General features: G+C 47.9%; 1 protein-coding gene across 3 annotated transcripts in view; it reads left to right on the top strand.

Annotated features, from left to right (window-relative positions):
• Positions 1-17,559, top strand: part of LOC146869418 (E3 ubiquitin-protein ligase TRIM39-like) — a 232,881-nt gene extending 215,322 nt beyond the window's left edge. For all 3 annotated transcript variants that reach the window (XM_085599819.1, XM_085599817.1, XM_085599818.1), the window contains one exon: positions 17,018-17,559. In XM_085599819.1, coding sequence (XP_085455945.1) covers positions 17,018-17,559 — 542 coding nt within the window. The remainder of the gene's footprint in view (positions 1-17,017) is intronic.
• Positions 17,560-19,528: the final 1,969 nt, after the last annotated feature.

The raw sequence follows: 19,528 nt of genomic DNA, 5'->3' as shown, positions 1-19,528 counted from the left end.
GGTACAATCCATATCGGGAACGAGCTCTTAAGCTGTCTATTACCCACTGACGTACTATACTCAGCCTCGCTCAGATCCTTATAGGCCTGCACTTCTTCATCCGGAATGAGCGATGCATCAAAAACATCTCTATCCAGATCCGCTATTGCTATAGCCAAAGGCTTGTGGTACGGCCCAGGACCAAAATTGACAGATCGTGGCTCTCGACTGGGGTAGGAATCTAGTGCACTACGGAACATAGTTTGGAATGCTCGAGCTGAACCCTGGGAGCTGTAAGGAAGGACCAAGTACGGAATACCCCTATCCATGGTGTGTGGCATTAACCCACATACCCAACAATTGGTAGTATTCACCACCAACTGATGCTGATGTAGGAGTTGAACAAAGGAATTATTCATAAATTCCGCACGTCTAATCTGCTCATGTTGAGGCAAAGGATGAAAGGAATGTGGGGAGACAGTGGTGAGGGAACTTGAGTTAGGAGAAAAGGTAGGTGAAACAGAAGGCAAAAACAACTGTACTCCAAAATACACTCCACCCACCAATAACATAGATACGGTTAGGAACAGTAGAAACACCTGAAACAAAAAACATTTTGTTCGTACAACCCTCCATAGCTCTAATCTCTGTGCTGACACCCTTTCTTCTTCCACCAGCTTAGAGAATGCCATCCTCTACAAACCGTCCGTGACGTACTTGACGCACTTCGTTCTGAGTAGCGATTATCAATCCCCAGGAGTTCCCAGGAATCGACAAAAGTAACCGACCTAACGTCAGAAACCTGCTAAGCAGAAAGGAGTACCCGCACGGCCCTACGGTAACCCGGATGGAGAGGTTTCCTCGAAACGTTCAGTTTTATTACAAATCTCTTAGCAGTGGAAAAACACATGAAAACTCAAAAAGAAAGGATGTAATTGTCCATAGTATTCGTAACGTCAAAAAAAACAATTATACTACTAATTTTTATTAGTCTTTGAACGAAGAAAGTATCGACTTCTTCCAGGTCGAGTTTGCTCTACAAACAATTGTTCAGCTGGCGCAACAGTGTTCGATGAAGTGGACAACAAGTCAGACCTTGGGTTCTCTGCTACTAATGACTCCACATGTGAGTTTGGCAGTGACGAATCCTCCTCCACGAGTTGAGCGTCACTAAACGGCACAAAGTGCAAAGGAGTCTCAGTTTCTGTGGCCGAAATCCCAGTCCTCACCCAACCGTCAGTTGGTAAGGGGATCGGTACCTTCTTTGTGTGGCTGGCATGGACCCAGTGTTTCCGGCCCTCCAGTCGAACCGCTGTCCTCGTCGTCAACAAAACTTGGTAGGGTCCGACGAATCTTGGCTCCAAGTTATGCTTCCGACCGAAATTTCGGGTAACAACCCAGTCCCCTGGCCGGAGCTGGTGTCCAGGACCCTCTGTCTGCGCCGGTAGAGCTTCAAGGACCTGTTGATGGATTAACCGTAGTTTAGTGGTCAAATCATGCAGATAATCAATCAACATTGGATACTCAAGACTATCAAAAGCCCTCGGCCTCGGGACACCCCAAATATTTGCAGGGCGACCGAACACAATCTCATATGGGCTAAGCCCTACTCGAGAGTGTACAGTCGCTCTGGTTGATAGGAGAGCCAGAGGCAAGGCATCAGGCCATGACAGTCCAGTCGTAGCTTGGATCTTAGCGAGTTTCAGCTTCAGGGTACCATTGTACCCTTCAACCAAACCCGCTGCCTGAGGATGGTTAGCACTGTGGAATTTCTGTCGAATTCCAAGGCCCTTACACACACTCTGCATCACACTTCCCACAAACTCGCTTCCATTATCCGACCACACAATCCGTGGCATTCCGTACCTAGGAAAGTACTCCTTCAGCAGGATTTTTGCTGTGGACAGGGCAGTATTATCCTTAAGGGGATAGGCCTCAATCCATCTGGAGAACGCACAAACCACAACCAAAACATACTTCAGGTTATTGCATCTCTCCATATGGATAAAGTCCAACTGGATAACCTCAAAGGGACAAGCAGGAGGAGCGAAATGACCAGGCGGAGTGGGGGTGCCCCTTCCGGGATTGTGCATCAAACACACCATACAATTCTTAACCACTCTCTCAGCACATTTAGCAATACCATCATTCTTCCATACAGGAGACAAGAACTTACATATTCCTTTCGCACTAATATGTGACAACCCATGAGCCATCGTCACAACAGCTAATACATACGCATCTGGTAACATCCACCTCTGACATTCCGTCAGATCAACCCAACATCCATGCGTATCCAATCTTGCTGTGTTTTCTTTCCACTTGGTCTTTTCAGCTTTAGTGGCCTCGTTCTGAATTGCTTTCACACTCTCAACAGTATTCTCACACATACCAGTCTCCATTGGCCACCTTGCTGAACTCGTGACATACATTCGAGTCGCAAGATTCTTAGCCGTTTCCTTAGCAATCTCATCCGCAAACGCATTACCACGGCCAACATCATCCGTCACTTTCCGATGTGCACTACATTTCACAATCGCCACTTGTTTAGGCAATGTAAGTGCATCCAAAAGATCATTCACGAGCTGCCCGTGTTGGATCTTTGTACCATGCGATGTCATGAATCCTCTTTCTCTCCACAATCTTCCAAAATTATGCACAACACCAAATGCGTACTGACTGTCAGTAAACACATTCACTCGCTTTCCCTTCGACAAAACACACGCTCTCGTTAATGCAATTAATTCTGCCGCTTGTGCTGAATTCTGGTTCAATCTCGCAGTTTCCACAACCGTGCTCAACGTCACTACAGCATACGCAGTCGTCACATCACCATTCGACAATTTGAAACACGAGCCATCCACATACAAGGTACCATCGGGATCCGCCAAAGGAGTGTTTTTCAGGTCCACACGACCTTTTGTTTCTTCCTCAGTCCGTAAATAACAATCATGTGGCAGCACATCATCTGATTCCATATTAATCGGCAACAATGTCGCCGGATTCAGTACATTACAACGTTTGATCTGTATATGACTTGCCAAAAGGGTCAGCTCGTACCCAGACAACCTTGCACTCGTCAGATGTTGAGTCTTTGTCCGATTCAAGAGCGTATCAACTGCATGCGGAACCATCACTATGAGCATATTATCCATGACCAGACCTGCGGATTGTCGAATAGACGCCGCCGCTGCCGCTGTCGCCCTCAAGCAACTCGGCAACGCTCTAGCTACCGGGTCTAAGGTGGAGGAAAAATATGCACACGGACGCTGCTTATCACCAAATTGTTGCGTTAAAACACTCAACGCACAACCGTCCCTCTCATGGACGTATAATGTGAAAGGCTTACTGTAATCAGGAGTACCTAACACAGGAGCCGAACACAGTGCATCACGCAGTTCAGAAAAACTTTTCTGACATTCCTCCGTCCAAGGCAAAGGAGTTGAAACGTCCTTGCACGTGAGAGCTACCAATGGCTTCGCTAACAGTGAAAAGTTCGGGATCCACTGTCTGCAGTATGACGTGATACCTAGAAAGGCACGCACATCTCTCTGAGTTGTTGGCACAGGCATTCGAACAATTGCTGCAATTCTTTCAGGGGTCAACCTTCTTCCCGCCTTTGACAATAAGTGACCTAGATAGGTTACTTCTTGACAACAATATTGCAGTTTGGAAGGTGACACCTTATGATGTAAGTCACAAAGATGCTGTAACAGAGACACTGTAGTGGTTCTACAAAGCTGTTCAGTGTCAGCAGCTACCAACAGATCATCAACGTACTGAATCAAGGCCGCACCAGCCGGTAACACAAACGCATCAAGTTGACTCTTAAGAGCTTGACTGTAGATCGATGGACTCTCACAGTAGCCCTGAGGTGCGCGTTTGAACCTGAAGCTGCGACCACCTAAGGAGAAACCGAACAAGTCTCTGCTTTCCTCAGCGATCGGAATGCTAAAGAACGCATTCTTCAAATCGATTACCGAGAACCATGATGCAGTGGCTGGAATCAAAGTCAGTAAAGCAGTAATGTCTGGCACCACAGGAAACTGTGGGACAACAATTTTATTCACCTCCCGCAGGTCGATAACTAGACGATACACGGGAGGCTTGGAGGGATCCGTTCGTTTCAGAATAGGCAACACGGGACTATTGCACACATTACCCCGTGTCTCCTCAATAACATCTTTACCGATCAAATCGTAAATGATCGCTAATAGTGCCCGTTCACCATCAAGGGAAATACGATACTGGGGTATGCGCGGCAGGCGCGCACCGACTTTCAATTGAACAACATAAGGTGGGATATCCAGCAGGCCCACGTCGTTGGGACCTGTCGCCCACAAGGAGTCCGGAAGAGATCTCAATTCCGATGGGAGCTTATCGACCGATAAATACATAGGGGAAATCACGCTCTTACCCAACGTAAGCTCCACACCCGTAGGAGAACAGTACAAAGTCGCATGCAACCTTTTCAACAAATCTAAGCCCAAAAGATTCTCACCACAACCAGTAGTCAAAATCAAAGGAGCCTTTAGCTCATGAGACCCAATCGTAAGGGGCAAAGGGCTAGAAACTGGATTGCTAACAGGGGCGCCAGAAAATCCAACGGAAACATTCGTTAAGCCAGACAAAGGCGCGCCAGGGAGTTTCGAATGCATGATGGAACTTTTTGCTGCACCAGTGTCCAACAGAAAAGGCTCAACGACGCCCAAAGTGGCTACTGCAACATAAGGCCCTCTCTGATCAACCGGAACTGATACTTCTCCCTTCCTTTGTCTATGGCTGTCCTAGTAGATATCATCCGTATCAACATCACACCCAACATAACAGTCATCCACATGATACTGTGCAGACCGAACGGACGACGGGTTGCGCCTATCGAAACAATTTTGCGAGTCCGCAGACGTTGAAAAACGTTCAGCCTGATTCTGAGTAACTCCACGACCTCTACCACGGGAAGCCTGTTGAGGGCCACTACGTCCTCCTCGAGCCGACACACCATTGTTCCTATCACGGAGAACCGGACAATCAAACTTCAGATGGCCCTCCCCACGACAATATGCGCATTGATTATATCCCAACACAAAGCGAGGTGCGGGAGAGGCATTTCGCGTCTGTGATCTGGAGAACTGTGATTGGGATCGATTTAGCTGCTGGGTATCACTGAAATTCGAACGCGGGGGATAGGCTTGCTGCAATAAGACCTTTGTTTTAAGATCCTTTGTTTTCTTATCTGCACGCTCACTTTCCTCCTTTTCTCTATTTTCGTAATATTGGGCCGTAGCCAATATTTGAGCGGTGGTAGAAACAGCCCACGAACTCTCAGAATTCTTCAATTTGTTGCTAAGCTCGGGCAACAAGTTCGATACACACTTATCGACAAACAGCCGCTGACCACCCTCGGAACCCATGTCCTGACCACTATGATCAACAAACGCTTCCTCGAATCTCGTAAAGAAATCAGAAACGCTTTCATCCCTCTTTTGCTTGCAGGCTGATAACTTGTCCCAATTGACGCGCATTGCTGGCATAAGCGTTTTCATGAGAGTAATTATCCTCTGAGGCAAAGCCACAATAAGCTGTTCAGGCTTAGCCCCACCGACCTGCTGGGCGTCCGCCGCCGTAAGGGCAGCCCAGTCACCGCCTAACTCGGCTACATGATTCTCGTGACGAATTTTCGCCCAAATCGGCTGAGGCACCACATTGCCAAACAACATGTTGATATCAGCAAGATTCATAACAGTAGCATCCACCAATTGGGACAACTCCTTATAATAACCTGCAGGATTCTTACGGGGATCAGGCAAAGATTGCTTCACTTGCAAAACTTCCGATCGTTTCCAAGGGAGGTGTATCCACACTCGCTGGAAACGGCCTGGGACAGCAGGGACAGCAGCAGGATCACCTGGCATCCACACTGGGGGAACTTCTCGCATAGGATATTGACCAGGTTGTGCCATCCATTCTGCGGTCTCGTCCTTAAACAACGCACGAGGTTGCACTGTACATCGAAAGGATAACAAGCGTTCTAGAGCCTCTCGAACCTTATCACCTATGATTACACCCGTGGCAAACCGAAGCTGTAGCTCGGAAACCTCAGGTGGTATATTATCAGCCATATTATCGTCCCACTCCTCTTTCAACGATTTACACAATTCTTCAAACACAAATCGTTGCGTGGGCACATTAAACTGAGAAAACGTTTCAAACACTATACGTGAGGTATATTTAACAGGGTTACGAATCCATCTACGTGCCGTTTTCACCAACGATTCACGTTCCCTACCATCAGGAAGCTGACTGCGTCTTTGAGCGACATCTGAAAGAGTCGAGCCAAGTATCGGCCCAAAAAGCGGAGAATAAAGAGAAGCAACAGCAGTCAGGAGACAACTACGAACAGAAGGAGAAGAGGAAGAAGATGCAGACGCAGCAACAATAGGGGTGGAAACAGTAGAAGTAGACGCGGCAGCAGGAGTAGCGGGAACAACAGGCACTTGGAAAGGCGCAGTAGGGAGAGAAAGCGGAACAAGAGGATGCACGATCTGTGGCACAAGGGGATTTGGGAGAGCGGGAGGAACGGCGGGCTGACCAGCAGCCGCCACAACAGCAGGTTGAGGAAGGGGTGGATGTACGGGACCCATAACATCGGGAGCATAGGGAGGTGGCGATTTCATCAGATAAGACAAGAGCGAATCCTCCACCGCTTCTTCTCCTACTTTGTCGATATTAGAAGGTAGCACCGGATAACACTTATCCACTGCCATATGGTGAAGCCGAGCACTAACTTCCTGCTCTTTCTCATCTTTGTCTAACTGATACTGTTCTGCATTTCGCATCACCGTAATAACACCTTCTCTTTTATTTTTCTTATTCTGTTTGATTTCTTTCTGTTTGGCCTCTTTCCGCCATAACCGGAAGGAATCAAACATGGCCGGCCTAGCTTTCTTTTTAAACAATTTAGCTTCCAAATTATCTAGAACGGCAGCCTCGAAACTACCATGAGATGGCCAACTAAGGACGCCATCATTTTTAGTGTAACGGACCCAATATTCATTATATATGATAGGACCCACGCCATGGCGACTATAGAGCTCGTAAATCGGAGTTCCAACCGGAGGTATCGGACATGAATCCTCCAGCCGGGAATCCATGGTACAACATTTGAGAAACCCAAACAAAGTACTACGGCCAGGCATCTTGCACACTAGCCGAGTATACAAACTTCAAGGGCTATCGAATTACGATGTCCTCGCAAAAATGCAAGACCCTCGGTTTTTGGCAATTGCAATCGTCAAATAAAACCCAACAAATAAGAACCACGAATGCTATGGAACCATGCAAACAACAAAGCAACACTGGGAGCGACCCACAAATACTTAACTGAGAGAACAATGGCGTCACCAGGAAGGCCCGTCGATCGTCTCGCCGTACAAAGGACTACGCCAGGCGCCAAAACAGGTCGACAGTCAGGGCATCGGTCCGTCGCAGCCGTCAGGAGGCGGGGATCTTCGCGGGAAAAGACGTCGGGCCACTTATTTCGACAACTGGATCGATGAAGCGGGGTGCACCTTCCCTCAGAGATTTCACACGAAGTTCCTCACGATCGTCGGGCTTTGGACCGGTACCGTTGAGGTCGCCCCACGTTGGGCGCCAACTGAAGGACTGGGTTATTTTTAAGACCCAGCGGTGCCAGGGAACAACACCTGAAACCTTCGTGGGTTACCTGTTCTGGCGTACTAAACACAGAGACACGGGACACTTCCAGCGACGTCAGAGATCAGCGTTTATTTACTGCAGGGATACAGAGGTCACAAGAAGTACACAACGTGTAGGTTCTCGGAGACTGCTTCGATTTCATAGAAGTGGATCGGTCCTTTTATACAAGTTTTTGCCATAGCACAGTATGGCGAACAAAGGTTACAACTCAGTTCCCACAATAAACTTCAAAGGGTCGCGTTCATGTTTCAGGATGCCGGAACATAATTACAACAGTCTTGCCGGTTCCCAACTGTAAAAACATATTTCCTCCGCAATAAACACATTTCATCCCAACCGTAAACACATTAAGAGGAAGGACGAAAAACAGATGCAAGGAAAGGACAAGGATGCACAACAGGTTAGAAAAGAGTGTTAGGGGCAATAAAGGAAACTTGATAGAAGGATCAAAGACCTCGTGTCTAATGTATGCGTGGCTGAAACAATAGACCGGCGCGGCAAGATGAGCCTTGAGCGGGGCCATCTGCCTCAGTCGTGTCATTTCCCTCATCGTAAAAGTCACCTCAAAGGAACACGTGTCCCTCGTACAAGCTTGAGAGTCCCAGGGTCACGAAGCGGACAAAGCCCGTTCGCTGACTACCTGAGGGCAAGAAACAAAATGGATGCTGTATCTAAAATGGAACCCAAGGGTTCGGATGAACAAACCCAAAAATGAGACGAACCATACGTGGCTGCATAGCGAAACTTCGTACACCCACTATACTCGTCATTTGCGGTTCGTAGATACCAAACTCATCCATATTCGTCACTACTCAAAAGTGCCGTCCCGTCTCACACGGAACCTCAGTGGGAATAGGCCTTAACACGCGTTGCTGGAGTTACGTTGTGCTTGCGATACGACTCAGAGCTGGATGAGATAGGACGTTTGCCTGGGCCCGCCGACCGGAATAATTCGTTTTTTCCTGGGTTTCTTCAAGAATCGCACAGTGATCTTTATGATCATAGGAGACAGGACGGTTGCCTGTGATCCTCCACCACACTCATCTATTTTGCCATTCCAGAATATTTGGAAGACAGGAGTCGATTTCCTTCACTGGGAAACTCAACTGGGAAGAATTCTTGCTGCGCATTATACTTTCGCTACTGCGTGCATGCCCACACAAGACAAAGAGCAATAACTCGCCCCTTGAATCGCACTGGGCCCCGTTAGGCTGTCCCCATTGTCCCTGTCCTGATGAAGACCCGCATTGACTAAGACAACAATGCCCCCTTGGGTTGAAACGTCGACATATCCCCTGGACCAGCTGAAAGACTCTGTATAAAGACCTACTTATTCAGTCTACAGAACTATTCAAATAGCTGTGTTGTTCTGGCCTTTTAAAAGAAACGTCAATACTACAAAAGTCACTTTGTATATATTACGCACCCTCACTACAGCACTGAGCACCTCATGTCACTTTGTCACAAATTACAGTTTACTTTTTGTCGTGACAGCCATGCAAATTTAATGTGGGTATTTATAAATGACGTAATTTATAAAACTTTTTGAATACCCCCTTTTTGGTCTCTATGTGTGTTGTTTATGACAATTTGTTTTCCATGTGAATTAACCAATGACTGGTCTCATGTTTTAAGAAATAATCCACACCCGACAGAACCAATTGTTAGTTTTGTATATGATTGCCCAGGTTCTGAGGGATACTGGGTTACCCCATTGTTACTATAATGCGATACGACTCCAGCAGTGCGTGACTTTTCCACCGACAGATGCGCCAGAATTTCTGACGCATCTGTCAATCCTTGCGCCATAGTGCGCCGTATTGTAAATAAGGCGCATGTATGGTGGCACAAGTGTTTCTAAGAGTGGTGCAGGGAAAGTGACGCATCTGTACAGTCACTTTCTTGTAAATCTGCCCCAATATGCATTCAAAACCTAAAAATAGAGGGAACAGCATATTTCAGCGCAATTTATCACGGTTGATTTGATTACAGAAAGAAAAACACTACCAATCCCCCTCCTTCTATCAGATCCAAAAGTGAAAGAAAAGAATGTGCTCTATTTTTACACCAGAAAAGTGTCAGTCTCACTCCCAAACATCTTCTTTCCTTGCTACACAGAACATTCCCATCCAACTGGTTGTCTTTAAAATGGATAATACCATCTTAAATTCAAGCCATCAGCTGATCCCTGTCCTGGTATACTTGTAAAAGACATAAGTAAACATCTGGGCCATTTACGGACAATTCCAGACCTAACCTTAATTAAAAAATAATTCTGAAGACACAGGGTATCTAAATAATGTTGTCCATTGTTGAGACTTCACTTTTTGCCAAAGCCTGGGAGGGTTGCATGGCCACCCTACACAGTGATTTTACATTTGAAATTAACCTGCTGGATGAGTGGCCTTCTGACCAGATTACAGTAATGGAATTCCTGCTATAACTAGCAGATAATGCCTTCTGTAAACTTCAGTGGTCGCTCGTGTTTATTGGTCTTCTTAGATCTAGCTGCGGTTTTGGTATGGTCATTCATAAGGCTCTACTTGGACACTAAAGAAATGTAAATGATAGTACCGTTTTCAGTTTCTCTGCTCTTGGTGGGTGAGTTCAAGCCTCTTTTTTGGCTTATGTTTCTCTCACGAAGTGTTTCTCAAGGTTTCTTGTTTGACATTACCCGGCTTATCATTCCATTAAAGTCCCAATGACAGAATTATATTTAAAGATCTCCTCACTCTCTTCGGCATTTTATAAAATTCAACTCTGGATGACTCTCAATAATCTCTAACTAAACCTACAAACAAATGTATACTGCCTCTTCTCTTACTCGTCTCACCTCGCTCAGTGAAGCTTCCTTTCCAAAGATGGCGGACTACCTCTCCAATTTGGATTGTAAACTCCCCATCATTTAATGTATAAAGTGCCTTGGCTCATTCCTGACCAGAGTTTACGGCTCATATGTCTGGATAAGCGATAATGGGACATCTACCAGACACTGTTGGATAGCCTTTCACACTCCCTGCATCATTTACAGGTCAAGAGATGGTTTTCCTGACGACAGAGCCACTGCCTGCTCTACCACTGGGAAACCCTGGTGGAGATGTCGTCAGAAGGATTACCTGCAGCTTTTACACTCTGCTCTTCCTAATAGGCAAACAAAGGTGGCCAGCACATTTCTGTGCTCCCTTGTATGAAAGTCTCTTCGCTGTGTGCCTGTGTGTGAGATGCTGACACATGGTGGCACCATGTAAGTTGGTAGATCTGACGTCCATGATGTCAGTGGGAGGGCAGTCCCTACATGCACACATATTGTGGCATCTGACAGCAGAAAAAAATGTTTGGATGAAATGAGGACTATTCTGCGTTGCGGCAGAATATAATCTGCTGAAAGGGTTTTCTGATTCAGTGCCATATTTACTAGGTTAGTTGCGCAGTCACCATGCTGCGCTCCCATGCATCACAGTAAAAGGGCAGGAATGCACCGCATTTATCCTATATGGTGCATTCCTGTCTTCTTCCCTTGCACTGGCACTGTTTTGCCAAACTAGCACCAACGCAGGCACCTTTGCACCATGATGCCTGTATGGTAGGCAGGATTTTTCTGTGCAGGAAAGGGCAACTACCCGCACAAAAACAATTCTGAGAGGCTTTTTCATCTTTCTATGTGTGCTGCAAAATGCACAAATTTATCCATGAACGTGGCCTCCTGAAAACGCGCTTCCTCAGTGGCCGAAAAAATGGGACCGCCCGGATACATTTGAAATAGGAAGCCAACGAGGATTGGGAAGTGGCAGAGCTGACGGATATAAAACCAATGCCCCAGCATAGCGGTGGAGCCTGCTCCACGCCCAACTTGTGTTCGAAACTGTCTGTAGATCTACGGGATCCCTAGTTTCTCCTCTGGGCAGGACGGCGGCCAATCGCTCAGGAAGGACTAAGTCAGCCTCTGGGCGCAGAAACGGAATCCTGGCGTCTGGGTGATACCACGCGAAGGCGAAACTACTCTGAGCCACCAAATAGTATAAATAAAAATCCGGAACCCCGAGGCCACCTCGATCGTATGATAGACTGAGTATCCTCCATCTAACACGTTGCTGCTTTCCGCCCCAGACCAGACGGATAAGATTTGAACGGAGGGATGAAAATAAACTGTGGGTGAGGGGGATAGGAATATTGTTTAAAAAAATACAGAAATTTAGGAAGGATCATCATTTTGACTATGGCAATTCTACCTGCCATGGATAGTGGGAGCCGAAGCCACCTGTACACCTGAGTCTCGAATTTCGCTATTGCCTGTCCATAGTTTAGTCGAATAATCTGGACCGGGTCCAGGTGAATATGAGTACCCAGATATTTTGTTGAGTCCGAGCACCATTCCAAAGGGAACTCGCATTCCCAAAGAGAGGTACTGGCAGTCAAAGAGAAAATAATGGATTTTCGCCAATTAAAGCCTAATCCAGAATGCTGCCCAAACCAATGAGACTCTCTTTGAGGAGCGGATCAAGGTTCAGGTGCGGCTCCCGGACATATAGGATAGTGTCGTCAGCATATAAAGAGACCAACAGAGGGCCCGTCTTGAACTGAAGTCCCCTATGCAGATGACGCTCTTGAAAATGACGGAGGAGAGGATCCATAGCGAGAATGAACAACCGAGGCGACAAAGGACAACCCTGATGCGTGCCGCGGGGTAGGTGAAAAAGATTCAGAGAGGGTCCCGTTTATGCGAAGCCGGGCTGTTGGCCGACTATATAGTAGGCCAACCGTGGCTATAAATCCAGCCGGCATGCCCATGCGATGCATGATGGACATAAAGAAAGGCCATTCCAGTGTATCAAAGGCTTTCTCTGTGTCTAGTAATATTGCCGCTGCCGGTGTCTCAGGACTTATTTTATGGAGCACTGCAAACAGCATTCGCAAATTTAAAGAAGTCGACCTATGGGGAACAAAACCTGATTGTGCTGAGAGATGATGGATTCCATTAATTGGGAAAGTCTATTGGCGACAATTTTAGCGAGGATTTTGTAGTCAACATTCAATAGCGAAAGCGGCCGATAGGATCTGCAGAGGGTGGGGTCTTTACCGGGCTTAGGCAGGAGAATGATAACCCCTTCACTCAGTGTGGGCAGTAGAGTCTGTCGTTCCAGGGCCTCGGCATACACTTCAATCAACTTCGGCGCCAGTAGGTCAGAGAAGGCTTTATAGAACTCCCCAGTAAAGCCGTCAAGGCCAGGGGCGGAGGAGCCCCATAGCACTTTTATTGCTCCACGTACTTCGGTCTTGGTTATAGGTTCCGCCATGAATTCCTGCATATCCCTTTCAAGGTATACAAGGGCCACTTCAGAAAGATATGCTTCCTGCTCAGTTGGGTCTCGGCCCAGCCTAGACATGTATAACATAGTGTAGTACGACCGGAATTCATCCCAAATATCAGTGGGGGATGTGAGAAAGGTCCCTTGCGCAGAACGAATCTCGGCAATACAGGCCTTGCTATTGGGTGAACGAAGCGTTTGCGCCAGTGTACGGCCCGGGCGGTCCCCCTCTCCGTAGCAACGGGCCGCTTGATATTTGCCTAAATAAAGGATCTCGCAATCTGCTGCTTCCCACGAGGGGGATACCGGGGGAGTTTGAGCCTCGTTGTCAAGTGCTACTAAATCATCCTCCAATTTGGCTGGAGATGTGGGCAGAGATTTGAGTACCCCCCGTGTTTAGAGATGCAGACGCCACGGATATAGGCCTTGAATTCCTCCCACAGCATTGCCCATGGGTCCACCGACCCAGTGTTGAGAGCTAAATAGTCCTCTATTGCTTCGCCAATTTTGTGGCGAAATAGATAGTCAAGGAGGGCCCGACCAGGGAAGCGCCACTGCCTCTCGTATCCCTCTGGCTGCGGGTCCAGGAGGTGAAGGAGGATTGGGGAATGATCAGAGTAAGTTCTAGGAAGCATAATCAATGTCTGATACACGAGGTTACTTCGGGGGATAGGAGCCAGAAATCAATCCTCGTCCATGTGTTGCGTTGACCTGAATAATGTGTGAATTTAGTGAGAGTGGGGTTACGCCTACGCCAGATGTCAATCAGAGAGAATTGCTCACATAGCTCTGACCCTGAGACTAACCCCAATACTCTGAAGGCGGCAATCAGAGGCACAATAATTGAGATTCAATCTAAAATCAACAAAAATACAAACTCAAGACTAGAGCAGCGGGAGATTAAAAACCTTGAATTATCCCATGCGAAGGCTGTTAAGGATAATAGACTTTTATCTAAACTTACACAGATGAAGTACGAATACAACAAAATACTGAGTGAGAGGGCGGGGCTGTGGATTAATAAATACAAAGCCCTTAATCTGTGCGAGGCCAATAAAGCGGGAAAATTATTGGCCTCCTACTTAAAACACAAACGTAGCCAATTCGCCGTCTCTTTCATCACTGACTCAAATAACAGAACCCACACAAAACACAAAGACGTCCTTAAGACCTTCCAAGAGTTCTACCAGGAACTATACAAGAAAGACCAGACCCTCAACAAAGAGAAATGCTCTAGATACCTAGATAGACTTGGCCTACCACAATTAAACAACGATGAGATGCTCAGGTTAGGCCAAGAAATTAATTCCTCCGAAATCGAAATGGTAGTCAAATCTCTGAAAGACAATAAAGCCCCGGAGCCAGATGGGTTCCCTGCTGGGCTTTTCTAAACCAACTGAAACCAACTATGAAACATGTCTTTAACCATGCTGCTGCTAATGGGGGGGTGCCAAAATCCATGACAGAGGCTAACATTATAGTGTTCCCCAAAGAAGGTAAAGACCACTTATCACCAAAAAACTACAGACCTATATCCCTTATTAACGTGGACTGCAAGATATACGCGGAAATACTTGCAGTCAGACTAAACTCCGCACTCCCCAAACTATTAAGTAACTCACAGGTGGGCTTCCTAGGGACACGCATGTACAATGACAACACACGACTTCTCTGCCATATCATAGAGCAGGCATCTACCAAATTGGTACCAGCTGTGGCCATTACTTTGGACGCAGAGAAGGCCTTCGACAGAGTCTCCTGGGAATTCCTGGAGTGCTGTATGCAGGCCTTCAACCTTGGTGAAGGACACATACGGATGGTGATGGCCCTGTACCGGGAGCCCTCAGCCAGAATAGTGGTTAGCGGGTCACTTTCTGACCCCTTCACCCTGCAACAGGGCACCAGACAAGGATGCCCACTGTCCCCCCTCGCTATTCCTACTAGCACCAGAACCTCTCATCCAAGACATCAAACTAAATAAGAACATAAAGGGCATAAATATCAACGGCATTGACATAAAAGTAGCCGCCTACGCTGACGATATTTTAATAGTAACAGAACAGTCAAAGTCCTCAATTGTTGGCCTGATGCAATCGATAGCAGAATACTCCTGGCTCTCTGGGTATAAATTAAATAATGACAAATCTGAATGCAAACCATTAAATATTCACTGTACGAGTGACAGGCTGGGGGGGGGGGGGTTCAGGTTTATCAGGGCAAGTGGGATACATCAAATACCTGGGAATAAAATTTGGCAATGACCTAATTGACACACTACATCATAACGAGAAAATAATGCTAGAGAATGTTAAGAAACTCCTAGAATCATGGTCACCAAAGTTCATAAAGTGGTGGGGCAGAATAGAAACAATCAAAATGATGATCACGCCAAAGATTAATTATCTGATCAGCATGCTCCCACTCCTACTCACAGATGATTTCCACCGCAAAATTGATATTATGATCTCGAAATTCCTCTGGCGTGGAAAGAAAGCTCGGATAAGCATTAAAAAACTAAGACTGGAGAAAAAACTAGGAGGAGTAAACCTAGCAGACTACAAAACTTTCCAATGAGCGTTTCTAGCAAAACAAGGATCTTACTAGATAGCGCCGCAGGATGGTTACACACCGGCATGGTTGCAGGTGGAGAACGCCATCCTAAACCACCTAAATCCTCTCGCTCTACTAACAGCAAACAGATACCCCTATACCTCAAAGCCGATCCTTAAAAACACCCAAATCGAGTCAAAAAACGAATCACTCTGGGCCAATAGCAGGATTCTATACAAGGGGAAAAGCTTAACCTTTGAATCATGGATAGAGAACGGGATCTGCTACCCCTTTCAATTAGAAAACAAAAACTACTCCATCACCTTCGCCGCCCTCCATGAAAAACACAAACTAAATGATATTGAATTTTATAACTTCCTAAAAATCAGATCGCCTCTGTCAAAAACCAAATGTTTAATCTCGCAACCGTCTATCTTCCAGCTCGTTTCTAATTAAAACCCTTTTGTGAGACAGTAAATAAAGACTCGGGTTTGGTGGCGCACATGGTTCAGCGGTGGGCCGCTGGTGTGTTTGTGGTCACCTGGGGGCAGATACAGTCCCAAGCTCTGCCTGGGGTTAAGAGAAAGGCCCATGTAGTCACCAAAGCACAACCCGCCTGCTTTACTTCCTCGCCTCCACCTCTGCATTTCCATCAGTCTCAGCCAAGCCAAGCCCTCTTCAGTCACTCAGCAGTCAGTGCTGCCGAGTACAATAACCTGCATTTACAAACCAAGAGTGGACTGCCCCCGAATACTGAGTCGTGTCCAGTGGTATCCACCTAGAAAGGATGAAAGGCTGGGAGAGCCCAATGTGGGGTTCCTATGAATGATTCACGCGATAAATGGGGCTCACAAGTCACCCCACTGAGCTACTCTTTCCATCCTAGTCAGACCGCAGAGCCTCACAGCCCCCCCCCCCCCTCTCTCTCCACTGCCCAGTGACCTTGGGCCCTGCCCGTTGGTCAGCATGACTGTGGACAGGAAATGATGTTATAGGTGTTACATTTAGCGCCTGACCTTTGCACTCCACCGATACTGCCCCCTGAGGATCTCAGCTCATTCTCAATAAACAAACCAGTCTCTGTGAGGGCTGGGACTGCCTGCCAGGTAAGGTTTCTATCACGCTGAGGGTCAGGCCCTGATTGGAACCCGTCTGGGCACCTGGTGTTTAGCACCGGCAGGACCCGGGGTAATAAAAGCCCTGCCCCTCCTGATTCAGTTGTGAGCTATAATACCCTGATACGTACAGCACTTACAGACAACAGCACTTCACCACTAAGGGCGGTTTGGAAAGAAGCTGTGATGATGACTATACACTAATTACTACGATTAAAAGGGGTGCGGGTGAAATGAGGATGGCGTCAGTTGGGGTGGGGCTGCTGCAGCGACGGGCTGAGTAGGAGTAGACCACTTTATTATGGACGGCTGATTTCTGAGCTCTCATCTCTGCTTCTCTCTCTCTTGCAGCTGCGGTGACCCTGGATCCGGACACCGCTCATCGGAGCCTCGTCCTGTCCGAGGACGGAAGGAGCGTGAGGCTGGGAGACAGAGACCAGGATCTGCCCGGCACGGACCAGAGATTCGATGAATGCATCATTGTCCTGGGGAGGGAGAGGCTGAGCTCCGGGAAGCATTACTGGGAGGTGGAGGTGGGGGGCAAGACGGACTGGGAGCTGGGGGTGTGTGACGAGGCTGCGAGCCGGAAGGGGGAGATCAGAGCGTCACCTAAGAATGGATTCTGGGCAGTGTGGCTCACAGATGGTGAAGACAGAGCTCTCGCTGGACCCTCCACCCCCCTGGCCCCCTGTGTGCCCCCCAGGGCTGTGGGCCTCTTCCTGGACTATGAGGCGCGCAGGCTCTCGGTGTACAATGTGACTGACCGGTCTCTGCTCTTCACCTTCTCCAGGGCCCCCTTCCCCCCCACCCTGCGGTCTTACTTCAGTCCAGGACTCACCGAGGGAGGGAGAAATGCGGGGGCGCTGCGGGTCCTGCCGGTGACACAAGAGTGAGAGCAGCTCCGGGTGAAACTGTATCCAGAGCCCCCCCCCCCCCCCCCCCCCCCCCCACATAAAGCCATTGTTTCTAAGCATTGTTCAGGGTGGTAGGAGTCCACATTGGAACAGCGGTGTCGTTTCTAGATCCGCTTCTGTTCGTTTCAATCCTCCGCTCTATGAAGAGGAGCGAAGGGGTTTGTTTCCGAAGCCGAGCGGTGCAGGGCCGGGGCTGCCCCTGGTACTTGAGTGCTGCTGAGCCCTGGCCAGCAAGTGCCGGGTATGGCTTCCTGCTGCCACCCCCCTCCCCCACTCCTGGAACACAGCTCCCTCCCCGGTCAGGGTCACGGCTGGGAGTGAGGGAGGGTGATGATGACCCCCGCCTCCCCACACACACACACTTTTCAGGGTCCCTCCACACACACACTTTTCAGGGTCCCCCCCCACACACACACTTTTCAGGGTCTTCTTCGGTGAAGCCCACCCCCCATATTCCTCTCCAGTATCGGGGAGCGCTGAAAAATAAAATGTTGACCCGATCATGCCTGTCTTTCTGATTTGGAAGTTGTCTCGATCCGGACCAGAACATCTCAGTCGAGTGGACTCTGTGGTGCGTTTGTTTCATTCTCGCTTTTAATAAAAGCCGACAGCCGCCGCACTGGTTTCCAAAAGCAGGACTTTACTGAACACTTTCTAGCACTGGGTGATGCGGGGTTTGTAAAGCTGCACTGGGGGCGTATGTGGCAAAGTGCTGGGTTAGTGAGACTCATGCAGGGAGGGGTCTGAGAGCGAGAGCAGGAGAGGAGAAGGAGAGATTATACACAAAGACCCCGCATTAATCAAGGCCACCGTCACAGATAGGATTCCACAGCTGTTTCACATGTACAGATGAACTTGCCCCTTCCGCCGCCCCTCATCTCAGGTATATGCAGATGGTAACCCAAAAACATTTCTAGCGCAATCACCGCAAATGACAGAAATGCTTCACCTGGTGAACCTGGGCCTGAGAAGAGTGAATTGGTCACCTTCTAGCTGTGGACGTCATATTCAAGCATCGAAAGAGGGGTCACTTTTCACCCGATTGTCTAAACATCCCCACTTGATGGACTCGGAGCTCTTGTCAGTCCGCAAACAAGAACCATACAAAAGAAAAATGAATTCAAATGAAGGGGAGAATGTTCCCTTTGATGTCATGAGAACGCTTTGTTTACCATCCTGGACACTGGTATCCATCTAAAAGTTGCCTCCAGAGCACAAACACGCGAGAAGGCTCTCCGTTCTGTGAAATACCCCTCTAGGCAGTGTGCCCGGGTGACGAGGATGCCAGCTTCTGTGCCCTGCCTCAATGAACACGGCAAAGATGCTGTGACACTGAAGTCTGACACGGGGTGGAGAGCGGAGAGAAGCTCCATTTTGTACCCCAGAGATTCCTCACCTACAGGGTATTGTGCCAAGGTACAGTTACCATGGTAGCCTGGCCTCCTAGCTATGCCAGGTACTGTTCCATAGTAGCCGTAAGATACGTCTGCTTTAAATTACGCCGGTGTATGTGCATTGATCGTGTGAGCAGTAGTAAAGTATTTCTTTTGGCTGGACACTGATTTGTTAACTTCTGTTGGATGCTTGTGTTAAGTGCAGAGTCTCTGACATCCAACCACCTCCCCGAGTAAACCTTGGACTGCTCGACTTCGCCACCCCGAGAGACTGAAGGGTGGTCTTGTTGATCAGTTTTGGGGACATCAAGGAACTGAGCCCAATGACACCTGCCTGCCCTGGGACCCCTGAAGAAGTCCCCACAGCCCTCCATCGTCAGACGGTTCCATTGGCCCCATCAGCAATATGCTCGGCCACTAGAATTATGCGTTTTATGCGGCTGCACGTTTTTCGCACAATTGTGGATTTGCAGAATTTGCCACACAATCCATCACCTGCTGCATGAACTGCAAAATTGAGCAGAAAAACGTTTTTTCACTCAAATGGATCAAAA

Source organism: Triturus cristatus, chromosome 1_1 (genome assembly GCF_964204655.1).
Source record: "Triturus cristatus chromosome 1_1, aTriCri1.1, whole genome shotgun sequence".
Taxonomy (NCBI): domain Eukaryota; kingdom Metazoa; phylum Chordata; class Amphibia; order Caudata; family Salamandridae; genus Triturus; species Triturus cristatus.
This window is presented reverse-complemented; position numbering and strand designations above follow the sequence as displayed.